This window comes from Gavialis gangeticus, unplaced genomic scaffold (assembly GCF_001723915.1).
Source record: "Gavialis gangeticus isolate Ggan-Ray unplaced genomic scaffold, GavGan_comp1, whole genome shotgun sequence".
Lineage (NCBI taxonomy): Eukaryota > Metazoa > Chordata > Crocodylia > Gavialidae > Gavialis > Gavialis gangeticus.
The window spans coordinates 92904706-92921373 of NW_017728992.1; the positions used below are offsets into that span (position 1 = coordinate 92904706).

At 40.9% G+C, this 16668-nt stretch overlaps 1 protein-coding gene across 2 annotated transcripts in view; it reads left to right on the top strand.

Annotated features, from left to right (window-relative positions):
• The window catches only part of LAMA1 (laminin subunit alpha 1), a 204599-nt gene that overhangs the window by 99859 nt on the left and 88072 nt on the right, over window positions 1-16668 (top strand). For both annotated transcript variants that reach the window (XM_019525624.1, XM_019525630.1), the window contains exons 11-19: window positions 1776-1916; window positions 3303-3476; window positions 5799-5900; window positions 7320-7531; window positions 9200-9311; window positions 10206-10316; window positions 11081-11208; window positions 11941-12027; window positions 12214-12425. In XM_019525624.1, the coding sequence (XP_019381169.1) occupies window positions 1776-1916; window positions 3303-3476; window positions 5799-5900; window positions 7320-7531; window positions 9200-9311; window positions 10206-10316; window positions 11081-11208; window positions 11941-12027; window positions 12214-12425 (1279 nt within the window). The remainder of the gene's footprint in view (window positions 1-1775; window positions 1917-3302; window positions 3477-5798; window positions 5901-7319; window positions 7532-9199; window positions 9312-10205; window positions 10317-11080; window positions 11209-11940; window positions 12028-12213; window positions 12426-16668) is intronic.

Below are 16668 nucleotides of genomic sequence, written 5' to 3' on the forward strand. Positions count from 1 at the left end.
TTGGGCACTATACCAGAGCGCCAGGAGTTTTCAAAGATCCAAATATATATATAATTATTTTGGAGGGTGTCACTCATGCCTTTCCTGGCATGTGAGGTTGACAGTACTTCAAACAGCAGGAAGGTAGAAGTTGTAATTTTGAGACATGAAACTGGCTGTCCACTGTAACCCCCAGGTGGATCCAACCTGGCTGGATCGTCAGGTTCAAAGGGTAGTAGTCAGTAGCTCAATGTCTAGCTGACAGTCAGTCCTAGGGCTGTTTTTGTTCAGTATCTTCATCAATGCCCTGGAAAATGGTATGAATTTCACCTTGAGCAAGTTTGCAGATGGCACTAAGCTGGGGGAATAGTAGTTATACTGGAGGGTAGGGCTAGGATTCAGAGAGACCTTAACAAATTGGAGGACTGGACCAAAAGAAATCTCATGAGGTTCAGTAAGCAGAAGTGCAAAGTCCTGCACTTAGAACAATCCTATACACCAGTACAGGCTGGTGACTGACTGACTAAGTAGCAGCTCTGCGGAAAAGGATCTGGGGGTTACAGTGGACAATAAGCTGAATATGAGCCAACAGTATGTGCTTGTTGCAAAGAATTCTAATGGCTTGCTGGGGTGCATTAGTAGGAGTGTTGCCAGCAGCTCCGGGGAAGTGATTATTCCCTTCTATTCAGCACAGGTGAGGCCACATCTGGAGTATTCTACCCAGTTTTGGGCTCCCCACTACAGGAATGATGTGAACAAATTGGAGAGAGTCCAGTGGAGGGCAACAAAAATGGTTAGGGTGGTGGGGCACATTACATATAAGAAGAGGCTTAGGGAACGACTTTTTTAGTCTGCAGAAAAGAAGACTGAGGGGGGGTTTAATAGCACCCTTCAACTACCTGCAGCGTGGTTCCAGAGAGGATGGTGCTAGATTATTCTCAGTGGTGGCAGATGATAGAACAAAAAGCAATCATCTCAAGTGGTAGCAGGGGAAGTTTAGGTTAGATATTAGGAAAAAATTATCACTAGGAGGGTAGTAAAGCACTGGAACAGGTTACTCAGAGGATGTAGAATCTCCATCTTTGGAGGTTTTAAGATCCAGCTAGACAAAGCTGTGGCTGAGATGATCTAGTTGGGGATGGTCCTGCTTTGAGCAGGGGGTTGTATTAGATGACCTCCTGAGGTCCCTTCCAACCCTAATTTTCTATGATTCTGTGATATTCTGTAGGTTAGAAGAGTTGGGTATTGGGAGATGGTCCCTCACCTAGGTAATAGCTGTTAGTTATGGAAAGAGACAAAGGGTCTGCCAAGCTTACCTACTATTCTGCAATTAAAATTTTTGGTTAGTCCTTCTCATTTGTGTATGCCTGTGTTTACTGTATGCGGTGATCACTACAAAGGCAAATACTTGGGCACCTATACTTAGGCTTTCATTTCTGCACAAAGTGCTTTAGTCTGAACAGTTATGAATCTAAGCCATCGCCACTCAAGTCTCAGTGTTGTCCAGAATGGAGGTTGGGCAGCAGCTGTATTCCATTACATTTTTGTCAGTATTCATCTTTTCTATGGAATGTTTATATTTTGATGAATTGGGAAAAAATGATGAATGACTGTTTCATTGGTATTTTTCCAACCAGTTTTGAGCTCACTAAGTCTCATTCAGCATCGCATAGTGTGCTGAAGTCTGCTTTCTTTTATATCCTTCTTAATGCTATTATATCTCAATCCCATCTAATCCATAGTATTTACCATCATAATAGTGCTGCTATAAAACAAATGTTATATTCTGTTTGCAGGAGAATGTAGAAGGTGAAAACTGTGACCATTGCAAAGCAGGATTCTACAATTTGCAAGAAAGAAATCCTCAGGGCTGCACAGAGTGTTTTTGCTTTGGGGTTTCTGATGTCTGTGACAGCCTTGCATGGCCCATCAGTCAGGTATTTTACTATTACAGGCCATTAGTTCATGGATATAGATTCCCTCAGGCAGTTGTATAAATTCAGTGCATCTTCCATTTTGACATGCTACCAAGCTCATGCAAAATCCTGGTATTTGATTTCATCCTAACTGGATTGTCTTGGTAACCTCACAACTTGGATGCTGGCTGCAGGTATCCCTATTTGGTCATAACTTACTGGAAGCACTGGAAACTGTAGTTCTTGCCACACTCATTAAAATTGTTCAGTGTTCATTGAAAAGTGGATTTGCTTGGTGAAGACTAGCGTGACTGATGATCTTAGCTGAAGTAGTCTTTGTGCTTAGGTAATAAAGGTTATAAATGCCACTAGACCCTGAAGAGGTGTATAGGCAGAGGAGGAGCTTCTTGAACAGATTTCCTCACCTTGTGCCTTTTTAACAGTTAGTTACAATCAAGGCATGAGTATTTTGCATGTTAAAAATAAAAACCAGAAACTACAAGGAAGTGTGTAACATTAGCTTTAAGTCATCCTTCCTCCAGCTCCTCTCTGTCTTTCCATGGCCATCAGTTTTAATGTGCTTGTGTGACTCTTCCAGTCAAGATGATTAGGTTTTATCCTTGTCTCCTCTTTTGTATTCTTTGGCAAGTAACTTCATCTCTCTGTTTGTTACCCATATACAAAATGGGGGTAGTAGTAGTTCCTACACCTGGGTGTTGCTGAGCAGTATTGTTTGTGAAGTGGTATGTGATCCATGAAGACAAGACACCTTAGAAGGGGAAAGTATCATATTTACTTGACTAAGATGACCATGGTTATGAGATGATCCCTCAATAATTAGATTTTATATATGGAAAAATTATAAATTTGATATAATTCTCCAGGTATAGAATCTAATTACTGGAGTTTTGTCTTGAACTTGTTCCCAAAAGCATGTTTGATCAGTATGTGCTATGTGTTTTGTAGTCATGCTCAGTTTAGGCTGTGTTTAATCAAGTTCATAGTTTCCATTACTGAGCATATGCTGCTTTTAGCAGCAGTTCAAAGATAGTGTATTTCATGAAGTTTCCATATATGCAAATGTAAGATGAGGAGCTTCTTCTGATGCTGATCAAGGGAGAAAAACCTTGTCTTGTATTCAGGTAAATGTGGTATTCTATCTTAATTCATTTTATATTATTAAATACAGTGGACTTTATATTGCTTCCAGTTACACTGCTATAATTTTGCTCACCTCCAGTGAAGTTAGTGTATTAACATTAGTTTGAAACTTTTTGTAGCTAAGAGCAGACTCAGGTCCTTCTTATGTTTAGTCTTTCCTGTAGTAGTGAAATTTTACCTATAATGATGACTTTCCCAACAATATAAATTTGATTTCATTAATTAGGTTTTCTTTTTTTTCCTAAGGTGTTAGATATGGATAGGTGGTTGGTGACTGATCTGTATAATCCAAACACTGTACAGCCTCAGCAAGGCCAGCTTGATAGATCACATCAAATAAGTATCAACAATACGGTGGCTATGAAAATACTGAAGCCTGCTTACTACTGGTCAGCACCTGAGCCATATCTAGGAAATAAAGTAAGTTTTCAAATAAAAAGAACTGCTTCTATATTTTTATTATATAACCTCTGTAATTTTTCCATAGTGTATTGGTGTAAAAATCCTCTGTTACATTTTAACACAATACCTTCTGAGTAGAATGATTTTACTTTGAGTGAACAACAAATACACTGTGAATTTATCTAAATGTCTTTAATACAGTTTTCTTGAATTCTTTATATATGGTATGAAACATCATTTCACAATTGTTATGTATTCTTAATTAACTTGAATATTTCATGCAATCAGCAATTGCTTTATGGATACCTTGTATAGATATATTGATAATTCAATCAAAAATCATATTTTGTCACACTACTCCAATAATAAATTATGCACCAAAATATGTTAGAAGACCATTGATAAAGCATTGAAGTCAAGAATTGAAGAGTTCAGAAATGATAGAACCTTAATTCAATCCCAGGTGCACAGTCGTTAACCACAGGCTGCTGTTCTCATCTCAGTCTCTTCCAATCTACTAGCTCCTGTCTCGGCCTTAGCTTTCCCTTTTTTGATTTCCAGTACGATTCTCTTTTTCCAAATAGCCCACAGAGTCCTGTGCTACCTACACCCACACCCAGAATGCTGGTCCAAGTCAGTCTTACTCTGCCTGCTGATGCAATTCCCAGTCCCAGTTCCCTTACTCTACTTTCTCTTGGCAGAGTCTAACGCTGGTGCTTTCCCACTCATCTGCCACCTCAGTTCTTTGTTCCCATTACTTCCTCCACTGCACCCAGTCTGATTCTTTCCCCATCTGGATTTGAAACAACTGAATCCTTCCTCAGTTTTGGAGCATCGAGAGAGGGTCGGGGGATTGAGTGCGTATAGGGGACAATCCCTTATTTTGTATTCCTGGACCAGACATGGTTCAGAGCAACCACAAACTAGAACTGAAGGGGAAGTCCTGTTCAGCTTTAGCTGAATCATATTTAGTCCAGATGTATTCTTTATGCAATTAAGTTGAAAAGCCCCAGGAAGTCCGAATTTCTATAATTAATTGCAAAATAATATAAAAGAAAGCAAAGCAAGCCTGCATGGTCCTTTTAAGTAATACGGCTAGATTTGTGTTGCTTATATGGGGGTTTAGGTTATAACATTACAGTAAATGCACCAGTTACCCATATTAAACATAATGTGTTGTGCCTCCACCATATTCATTTCATATTAAGTGACTGAGTAGGTGGATACACCAAGCAGTGTCAGTGCATAAAGTCCCCCAAAGGAACTTTGAGGACCCTACTACACATTCAAATTAAAGCTGGATAGAAATCAGATATAAAGTTGTTATACATTTTCGAGCACTAACTTTATAGCTGGTTGGTTCTCTTTATAGCTGAACAGTCATTTTTATCATGTGATAATTACTTTGCACGCATCTGCTCTAAATGTATTGTGCAATTAACCAGTTAATTAACCAGATAATTACTTTCCACTCAGGGACAGTCTTATTTTGCACGTGTCTAGTCTAAATCTATTGCACGATTAGCCAGTTTATTGCGTAACATATGTAACATGTAGCAGAGGCTGAACCTGAGAGAGAAATTTTTTGTAATGTATTGGTTAGTTAAATACTGATTTCTTACAATATAATGCTGGTTTGACTCCATTCACTTGGGTGAGTTTACTATTAATCTAGACTGAAATAATGACAGCAACATCATGCATAAACATCCATAGAGTGAGAGAGAATGTTTTTTAAAGACTAAATAACTTCAATACATTATGTCTGTTTGCTTAAAAGTAGAATACACTGGTACTGTTTGGAATTCATACTGTGGATTTTGGAAAGGACAGTGCAGTGCATCTGCAAAAAACGTAAATGCCATCTAGCTTTTATAAACTATACAGCAAAGATCCAAGACTACTTTATATGCTAGTTCATATGTCACATTACATATTCATTTGCTGATGTGGCCATGAAAACAAGCCTGTGTTCTGTAAAGACCGCAGAAGTAGTAATCAAAGGTTGCGTCTACATGAGGCGCTGACTGCGCAGTAGCTTGTTACTACTGCACAGTAGTGTCGTGTGGCACAAAGCGTGATGTGACATAATACTGTGCAGTAGTAATGAGCTACTGTGCAGTCAGTGTCACCTAAAAGCCATTCAGTGACTCTACTACACGCTGACTCGGGTTACTGTGCAGTCAGTAGCGACAAGTACTGTGTTTAGTACTTGTGTATGCAAGTATTAAATATGCGGCCAAGGTACCATATACTCTCCCTAGTTTGCTGCACGTAAGCTGGAATCTTCAGGACCTATTTTTTGATACTGACTGCTGCTATTTTGTTTCATAATTTCAGCTAACTGCATTTGGTGGATACTTGAAATACACTGTGTCTTATGACATTCCAATGGAGAGTGTGGATAGTGATATAGTGTCTAGTGTGGATATAATCATTCAGGTAACTTTTTTTTCTCCAGGCAGACATTATTGAAAAATTCTGGGGAACATCTGTATTTATTTCTAGGTAAAAAAGGCATAGAATATTGTTATATTAACAATTTGAAGCTTTATTATTAAATGACTGTTTTAAGGATTTTTGTTTTGCTCAGGTTCCTGATCCTTTGTAACAGCTTGCTTTTTTTCTGGACCCTTCCAGTCCTTGAGAACAGTAAATAAAAAATGTTCACCTAAAATTTATGGATGGGTGCTAGTAGAGTGATTGCTGCATGAGCAGAGTGTAACTTACATGAGGAACTAAAGTAGATCGTGCCTTTTATTTATTAAAGAGATTTGTTTTGCATGGACTTAATGGTTTATTGATTTAGATGTAAGTAATAATTTAAAAAACTCCTGTGCATGAGTTTTAAGCACCCAAAACACCTCATTAATCTAAATATAATGCACCCATAGCAATAGAGCTTGGCAGAGAAAGGTAATCTTGCTTTGGGAAAAATGTTGATGTTTTGAACTACTTTGGTTTAATTTAATTTCCATAATAATTTCATTTCAATTCAAAGTGTCAAAATAAACTCCCCAACTTTCAAATACCTCTGTAAACAGAGGCCTGGTTCTGGGTCAGATCTCATTGTAGCCTGACCCAGAGCCATGAAGCCCAACTTTAAAGCAGTCTGCATGGTTAGCCACCCAAAGATCCTAGAAGCCAAGACTAGGAGGAAATTTGAAGCTTAGGAATTTGGGAGCATAGAGAGTGTCTACATGAGATGCTACGTAGATGTAGCAATGCGTATGGTGATGTAACGTTGGCAGGCACAAACCGTGATGCCGCAGCTATGTTGCCATAACGACTCCCTCCCTTGCTATAGCGCATCTTTATGGTGACGTAACAGCTAAAAATAACCGCGCATCATACTAGAAGAAGTACTAAATGATGGTGCAGTAACAAGAGCGTCATAGGGTCATGTGTAGATGCGCCCCTAGGGTACAAACATGGGCAGTTCCAGAATCGTGGCAATAGAGGTATGGCAAAACCCACTTCAAAAGTGTGGCGCACGGACAGTTAAGAGAGTGGATTTAGGTGCATTTTTGAATGTGTAAAACCTGAGGTCAAGCTAGAACAGCCTGCTTTAAAATCAGTCAAGCATGACTGCTGCAAAGGCCATAAGTTGGGAACATCTTATAGGCAATTGGCATAGTATGCATGAAGAGGTCCATGCTGAACATGTCAAATTGCACAGTTAGCTGTCTCTACAAAGACTTCACTTGTGAGGAAAACAGCACAAAAGCTTACAAACCATCTGCTTTTCTAGAGTGCATAGGTAGTGACGTGGACCTGCTTAGTATGGGGACTTGTAATAAATCTGTTAACTAAAATCTTTGCGCTAATATTTCCAGCTATTTTTCCTTATTTTAATTTCAGGGCAATGGGCAATTTCTGAGTACCAGAGCAGAGGGCCTGTCATTACAGCCATATGAGGAGTACTCTAATGCAGTGCGTCTTGTACCTGATAACTTCATAGATTTTAATACAAAAAGGGCTATAGATCGGGACAGGCTGATGTCTGTTTTAGTAAATGTAACTCATCTTCTGATTAGGGCTAGCTACAACATTGCAACAAGAGCCATATACAGGTAAGTGATGAAAAATCATTCAGATGAATGCAGACCTGTATTAACTTGAAATGTATTAGGTATCAGTGGTACTGTGACCTGCTGAGCAAAGAAGTGCCATTCTGAACCTTGGCTTTAAGTTGTTAACGATTTCTTTTCCCCACAGATTAAAAGAAACCAAATCCTTTTTATTGAGAGAAGTTTCCTCATGACTGGATTTATTCCAAAAGTAAACATTTGTGGAATGTGTAGAAAAATATACATGGCTGTTTCTGGGCTGACTGATAGCAGAACCATTGTTTTCTGCCTTAAAAAGTATGGCCTGGAACCTTGTCCCAAGGACATTTGTGAGTAGGCCTGCCAGGATGGTATTGATGAGGGGTAGTACTTTGTTAGAGGGGAGAAATTTCTAAACATCCAACACTGGGCTTATTTTGGTATGTTTTAAGACAACCTGCAATGAGATAAAGGGGTTGGCTGGCACTATATGTAAAGAGATGTTAAAAGACCATCTGCAGGGGGAAGCACTCGCTCACTTTCCTTGTCCTTTTGCTGTGCTAGTGTGTTGGATCGATGTGTTTGGGTTTTGTTCACCGTGCATAAAGCAAGCAAGTTGTTTTTGTCTCTGTGCTTTTGGGGGAATGGAACTGAATAATTAAGATTTGGACTATTCATGACTCCAGACTGATTGCATAGGGTTATTCTACCCTATCTATGACTGCAAAGTTTCTTTGTTTTTTCTAGGAGAGATTTGTGCCTTCCTCGTGTCCACATTAATGGGAATGGACTGGCAAGGCTGACGCTACATCAATGATATATGCATATGCACAGGCATATGCATATATATGTGTATATACATGTATGCATACGTACATATATACAGTTATCTATACACACATGCTGAAGGCATGGTCTCCTAGGCTGAACACATAATCACTTGATTTGCTTTTCCATACAGCTGAAACAGTTGTCTTAACTTTGCATCCCAAATTTGTGGTTGATACTACAAAGTTCTCCTGGCATGGGCTAAATGGGTTAGGGCAGTGAAAAGATCACATTCCTCAATGAAACAGCTATGGTGGCAAAACCTTCCTTTGGATGCTGCTGTGCCAACAGTAGAGGACTTCTACCAGTTCAGCTAATATATGGGAAGGTGGCATATGTACGTCAGCAAAAGAATGCTGTTTGCCATCATCTGCTCTGCAAGCACTTTGGGGCTCTGCTGGTAGAACTAGGCTGGCACAGCAATGGTGGCAGAGGCTTTATACTGCAGACAAAATTGGAAAAAGAAAATCAGGGTAGAATAGACTGATGTTAGTGACACTCAGAGAGGATTGTCCTTATTTCCTGGGAAAAAATTAACTAGTGTATCCCTGTTTAGTTGACAGAGAAGGGACAGAAATGGAAATCTGTAGTTAAGAGTACTGTATCTCTGCAACAGTTGTGCTAGTTGTCATTCTAGGCTTACACCGATGATGAAGTGGCTTCTATACCTAGTCCCAGCACGAGTAGATGTATAACTATACTTGTGACCTATTTTAGACTACTAAATCAGAGATTTATGACTCATAAATGCTATCATGTAGTAGCACTCAGAAATGGTAATGATTTATTGTTTCTGGTTAATTCTTCTGATTAAAATGAACATTGAAGAAGCAAATCTTGAGGTGTTTTTGTATTTGGTCACAGGCTCGACTCTGTCACCTTGGATTCAGCAAGTGCTAATGTTATAGATCTTTCTTCAGCAGCAGATGTGGAACACTGCGAATGTCCTCAGGGTTACACAGGGATTTCCTGTGAGGTAACCTGGTATATTGCTTGATGTAGGCCAAAGCATGCACATTTTTATATGACTCAATTATTACAAACTCTTCTTAATTTACAGTATCATAGAAATATGACAGTGCCGTATACTGTTAGTTTAATACATTATGGGGAGCCAGCATGTATAAGAGCTGAAGATATGAGCTTCTAGGTATACAAAATGTCATGACAACTTCATTCTGAATTTTATCTGATAGCACTAAAGGCTGATGGTACACAGGAGTGATGGAAACAGAAGTAGTTGTATGAGTTTCCTCATTCTGTTTTTAATTTGTCATACTTAATTGATAGCATTTTTTCTTGAGCCTACAGTTTTGCAACATTTTATTTTTATTTTAGGTTATTCAGACCATGTCAGCAGAATTTGTGGAGAGATTTCAGTGTGATTAGAGACGAGATTTGGTGACTGGGTTTGGAGATTGGTGCAAGTATGAGATGAATCACATAATAAGGCACAGGGAATAGAAGTCATTATTGGTAGAGCAAAGGGGGATGTTTTGACAAAATAATGCCAGTGCAGAGCACTACTTTATTCTGAAAGTGCTATTGAGCCTTTAATGACTGTGAAAAGCAGACAGAACTTCTGTTTTTTATTATCTCAGTAAGAAAGCTCCTCATGTACTGTCAGCACATGACTCATTTTACCTCCCTCTAATGGATGCAGGGCTTCATCAAAATTTGTGTTGAAGATGATTCTTCTCCCTTTTACATCAGCATAAATCAGAAAGTAACTTCCACTAGACCAATGGTGTTGCAATATTACTACCAAAGTATACCAGACTAGAGTCAGGCTGTTTGTTTTTAGAAATGGGCTCCTTAATAATTTTCTAACATTTGACTCTTAATACAATTGGTGCTATTTTATTTTCAGTCCTGTCTTCCTGGGTACTACCGCGTAGATGGAATTCTCTTTGGAGGGATTTGCCAACCTTGTGAATGCAATGGCCATGCAAATGAATGTGATATCTATGGGGTTTGCTTTGTAAGTTATCATATACATGTGTGATTTGAGTATCTTTTTAGGAATTATGAGAATTTTAGTTACAGAAGAGTGAGAGACAGTTTTATAGTGTGTCTATTCAGAGCCATAAGCACAAAAGCATTTGAACTTTTTAGTGCAGACTTTTAAATAATGGAGTATTGTTCTCAGTAGTTGCAGTTCATCACAATCCTTTATTTAAAATGAGGAATAATAGCTCTAGAATCAGAGGTTGGATAAGGATTTCACTCTATGTTGGCTAGTAAGAGCTAAATCAATCTGCTTTCAGTTGCAAAAATTGATTGATTTATGCCACAGTTAACAGTTGAATTCTGATTTCAGATATATATGTGTGCACTGATTCACAGCAATGGAAGTTTTGCATTTCATTTGGAAGACAGGACTTCAACACTCAGATTTTCTTTCTGAGGTTTGAAGACTACAGAAATAGAATGGTTTTAAATGAGGAAGAAATTTGTAATAGATTGTTACTGCAAATATGTACAAGTAGGAGAATGCACTTACTTGTGTATATAATGGTGCTTTAATACATGTGATAAAGTGCATTCTAAAGTGTTGGAGATCAGATAGTTAGATATTGTTGTTGTTACCCAGGATAAATTTAAATTATTTTTCAAAAGTCTGTTGTTTTTATGTCCTTTCCTTGAATCTTAATGGTGTATTGCAGGAAGATTCATGCTGAGATCCTTCAGGGGCTGAACATTCCTCAAGAATTAATATGAAAAGGTTTTTTGTATCTTTTCAAGGCCTGTCAACACAACACTACAGGACCTTTTTGTGATCAGTGCTTGCCTGGGTTCTATGGCACTCCATCCCGAGGAACTCCTGGAGACTGTCAGCCCTGTGCCTGTCCTCTGAGAACGAATAAAAACAAGTAAGCTACTTGTCTGAGATCTTATTTGGTATCTTCAGTCATCTCAGATAGGCAGTGGAGGTGGAAAGCAGGGGAAATAAACTTAGGATGGAATAGAAGAATGGAGTAATAGACGAACGGAGAAATAGAAATGCGTGAAAAGGGGGGAAAATAAAACTGCCTTTTATCAGGCAGTAGGGAAAAGCCAAATTCATTGCTGAAGCTAAGATAATTTAACTGAGTTGAATCTGGTACTATTTATACATTGAAGGAATTACAAAAAGATGCAATAGCATTTACTTAAGATTATCTTTGAATCTGGCAGGAAAGTTCTGGTTCAACTTTTCACACCAGAGTAATGTTAATTAGTCCAACAGATTAAGAGACCTGAAATGAGAACAGGGTAAAAACAGTGCTTTCAGAAAAGGTGAGCCTTGTGCAAAGAGAGAAGAGAGTTAGAAAGGAAAAGGCCAATTTTAGGCAGCTATAACAATTCTGAAAACTCTTTAATTGAAAATAGAAAGCATCCGGAAGCAAGATTTAAAAAAAAAATGCTAATGTGGTATTAACATTATATAACCTTTCGTAGCTTTGCTATCTAGGTTACATTGTTTAAATCATATAAGGCTTACCTTTGGTTTAATAAAATATATGATTACAAGATTGATACAGTGGTCTTTGAGAACATTTACATTAGAGTAAAGGTTTAAAACTTTTTGACTTGATAATGGCTCTCCAAAATTTTTTTGCTAGTTTCAGTTCCACCTGCCACTTAGGAAAAGGAGGCGATGTTATCTGTGACAAGTGTTGGCCAGGGTATGCAGGATCACAGTGTGAAAGGTATGTAGTACAGCTTTGGGAAAAAAATCTGTCACTTACCCTCATTTATCTAGAGATGATTACTTTAAGTATATGAGGACATGTCTGATAGAGGGCATTTGGGTAATCAAAACCAATATTTTGTTGGGCTGGGTGATTATGATATTCATGCATTTGGTTTGATATACCTTTCAACCTGTTGTGCAGGTGTGCTAATGGTTATTATGGAAATCCGCTGGTACCTGGCCAGACATGTGTTCCTTGTGACTGCAATGGGAATGTAGATCCTCTAGAAGATGGCCATTGTGATGCAGTCACAGGAGAATGTTTGAAGTGTGTGGGGAACACCATGGGCCATCACTGTGAGAAGTGTGCTGATGGGTACTATGGGGATGCAGTGATCACTAAAAGATGTCGTGGTAAGCTATTGTTATTATTATTATTACTATTATTATATTTTAAAGCACCCAGAAATGTGCTAAGAGTGTCACAGAACAAACTGAAAGATATAATCCCTGCTTTACAGTTTAAAATCTAGTTTAAGATGTAAGCTGACAAGTAAGATAAAATGGAGAGAGGGATTGGGGTGAGGAAGGGAAAGGGCTACAACTGTGAAGTTACATTATTAATCGATTTAAGTATATGCACATCCAGGCTGATCTATTAAAATAATCTTGTGCTTTCAAGTATTGATAATAATTATTAATTTCATCACAGGAGAATCTGATCAAATGAGCCACACCAAAATACATTGAGTGCATCTGACTGGATGCTGGGTATTGTTTATTTCAAATCTGATACTGTTTTGCTGAAACCATGGTTTACTTAGGCCTGTGTGAATAGGGAAGTATTCAATTCAGATTCGGCTGATTCGGAGAACAGTGATTCAGATTCAGATCACTGTCCCAAATCAATTCGGCTGAATTGGCTTTGAAAGATTTGGCATTGATTCAGAGGTTTGGCCCTAGACTATAATGGGGAATCACTGAAATGCCTATAACTTTGTTATTTTTTGGCTGATTCGGATAATAATTGCAGGGATGGTAGCTCCTTCTGAGAGCATGAGGCCTGTGAAGTTTCAAGGAGATAGGTATAGGGGTTTATGGGAAACTGCATCTCAAGCTGCTGACAAGCAAAACTTGTGTCACGTCTGTGTGCTACGGCACAGTGAGGTGAAAACTGCAGGGATGGTAGCCTATGCTGAGCCTGTGGAGCCTGCCAGCTTTCAAGGAGACAGGTGTAGGGGGTTCTGGGAGACTACACCTCAGGCTGCTGACGAGCAAAACTCGTGATGTGGGTGACACTGTGTGTTAAGGTGTGCCGTCACTGATGCTGGGGCTTGTATACGACATGGTAGTGTACTCCAGTGAGGTCTCCTCCTCCCCTACAGCCTCATTCCGGTCCACCACTTCAAATAACAACAGGTAATAAGCAGTATGCTGCAGCACAGTAGCACTAGCATCTCAGGCAGCCAAACTGTCACAGACTAGAGCCTTTCTTTCCTTTCCTGCATAAGCTTCTTCTCCAGCAGCTGCCAGAGAACTCTCCCTGCCAGCCCCAGCCCTGGGGCTTAGATGTGCCCAGGGCCCTGTGTCCTTCTGGTCAGCTGACTGGGGACAGGTGCTAGGGGTGTTGGTCTAAGGGCATGGCACTGGCAGACAAGATCCTTTGGGTCAATCTGGTATCTTTAAGTAGACCAACTGAATAGTTAGAGAAATATATCTTAGCAAGCTTTCAGGTTGAAAAACCCTTTGTCAGGCTGAGGAAGCACCTGCAGTTGGTGTGTGTCTGCGTGCTGTTCCTGGATGGGAGGAATAGTAGAGAAGCCAGAGACTGACATGCAATGCAGGCAAAAAAGCCAGTCACTGAAAATGGAAGTGGAGGTGTTAGGGGGTGAGGGACAGGCTGGGGTGGGGGAGGAAGAGAGATGTAGCAGTGCAGATAAAAGTGGAGAGGTACCTGGGGAGTCGGATGTCCAGCAAGTTGTAGTGAGTCAGAATTCCAATGTCTATATTGAGTCCATGAGTTTCTGTACCTAGGAGGCTGATGAAGTGAAGTTCATAGGCCTGGCTATGAAAAGTGGTTTGTAAATTCAAACAAGCACTGAACCTTGCTGACCTAACCTCATCACTAGAAGCCAACTTCTTACAGCTCAAAACATAAACCTGCCAATAATCTCCAGTATTTCCACAGACTGTGCACCAGAATCTATCAAAGATATACCCAACTACCTGTTGGGGCACATTTCTCACAAAAAAAACACTCTATCTCCAGTTTCTCAGGCCTGATCCTGAAAGGGAATTTACACACCCTCTCCACTTTTACCTGCGCTGCTACATCCCCCCCATCTCCCACCGCAGCCTGACCCTCACCCCCTGATGCCTCCATTTCCATTTTCACTGACTGGCTTTCATGCCTGCATTGTATGCCAGCCTCTGGCTTCTTTACTAATCCTTCCATCCAGTAACAGCACATACACACACCAACTGCAGGTGCTTCCTCAGCCTGATAAATGGTTTTTCAACTTGAAAGCTGGCATCCCAGGCAGCTAAGCTGAGCTCACTTGGAGCCTCACAACTCCACTGCAACCAACACATCTCAGGCCTGTCAAAGACATGACAGGTCTGGGCTTTTCCCAGCCAGGACTGTGTGTGCGTGTGGTAGCTGGAGTTTATGGTGCCTCCTACCTGCCTTTAACCAGGGGGATCCTTGGTCCTGGCACTTCCTGGGGCTGCCATGCTACCAGCAGTCCCACCAGGCCTCCCCAGCCCTGGCAGAGTGCAGTTTTAGTGGTCATGCCCAGGATCTGGGGCCTCCTCCATCCCCATAGCCCCAGCCCATACCTTGAAGTTTGTCCGGGCACGGAAGCTCAGCAGGGACATGTTCTTCGCCTGTTGGCTGGTGGTGCAGTGAGTACCCACTCCGGCTCTGAGAGCGGGACATTAACTGGTGTAAAAAAATAAAACTGAAATAGGTGCGGACAGAGTGAGGAGGGTGGCACTCACTCTGTCTGCAGGAGGAGGTTGGGGAACCCTAGCAGCGAGGGGTTCACCTTCAGGAATACCAGGTGCTCCACCAAACCAGGATTCAAGCATAACATATGGGGGTGTCATAACATCCCCAACAATGTTGAACACCCTCCCACTTGGAACACTGGTTGGTGGACAGGACAAGTGTTCCTGGGCAACTGTGGCCAGATCCTGCCACATGTGGCTGTGGCTTGCCCAGTAGGTTAAGGGGTCGCAGTCCAGTGGCTCCACATTCTTGGTAAGATAGGTAGCCCCCAAAGCCTCAGTGCTACCTGCCCAAGGCTGGGGTCTGGTGCGTCTGGACTCCAACATTGAAGCAATGCCCTTGGCCCACATTGGCAGCAGCTGGTGTGGAGGAGATTGGCTGGTGCTGGTTCAGAGAATGCTGTCATAGGGAAGTGGATCCCCCGCTTCCACATCTCCTTGCCTCTGCCCTTCTGCCTTCCTGACTGTTGACCAGCACCTGCGTCCAGTGATTGAGGGTTTTGGTGCTGCCAGTACACATGCTCCCTTTCAGCCAGCATGTGGACCGTACTGGACCTTAAGGGATCTAGCTGTCTCCTGATGCCCTCCTTCAGCCACCTCACCAGTGCCTGCATGTCTGGTGACAGCAGCTTGCCCCAGCCAGGAACACTGATCCCCTGGAACTTCTCCATCTGGTCTCAAGTTCCCTCACTACAGGGATCCAGGGATCACCTGGCTAAGGAGGGCAGCGGCAGCGCTGAGGGTCTTGTTGGCCTCAAGGAATATATGTCGTCTTCTTCTCTGATGTATGACTGTCTGACTTTTTCTGTGTTGTGTTTACTGTTGTGTGTGTACCTAAAATAATATCTCTTCCTCCTCTTCCTCCTCCTCTTCTTCCTCTTCGACTGAGTGTCTGACTTTTGTGTTATGTTAATCTGAGTCTCTAGCTGACTTCTTCTGTGTTGTCTTTAGTCTGTATGTAACTAACTATAACTAAACATATTAATAAGTATATATAATCTCCTCCTCTTCTTCTATGAATATCTGACTTCTTCTGTGTTGTAATAATATCTGACTTCTTCTATCATGTATGTGTGTGAGTGTGTGTGTGTGCTCCCCTGCACAGTGATGGATCACACTGCCAGGGAAAACAGCTTTCTTTTTAAAAAGTGTTGGAAAAAACCCCCAATAACAAATATAAGTTGAAAGAAATGGATTGGACTGAGATAAGTAGAGGGATTCTAGTTAGTAAGTTACATGCAGTCCTTTCTAAGAACAGAAAGTAGCAGGAGACTGACTAGGTAGGAAGCCAAGCCAGTCCAGTACCTTTCAGATGCTGTTGGTCCAGCAGAAACAGCTCACAAAAGGCACAGAAAGCCTGAAGAGAGAGGCTTATGTGCTGTTTCTATGTTCCTCCCCCAGAGCACTGTGATTGGAAGGGGAGTCAGGGAAAGATCACAGTCACTGGCCAGCTAGAGATGTCAGTCTTTCCCCACCCCACCCCACTCCCCCTCCCTCTTCTCAGGTTCTGTTTCCCTGAAAGAGTGTGTTCCAAATCTTTTCTGAATCAATTCAGAGGTTTTTTATCGCCTTCTGATTCTATTCGGATTCCGTGATTCGGCCTCCGAATCAGGCCAAATCTTATGCGAATCAAATCGTGGACTGAAGC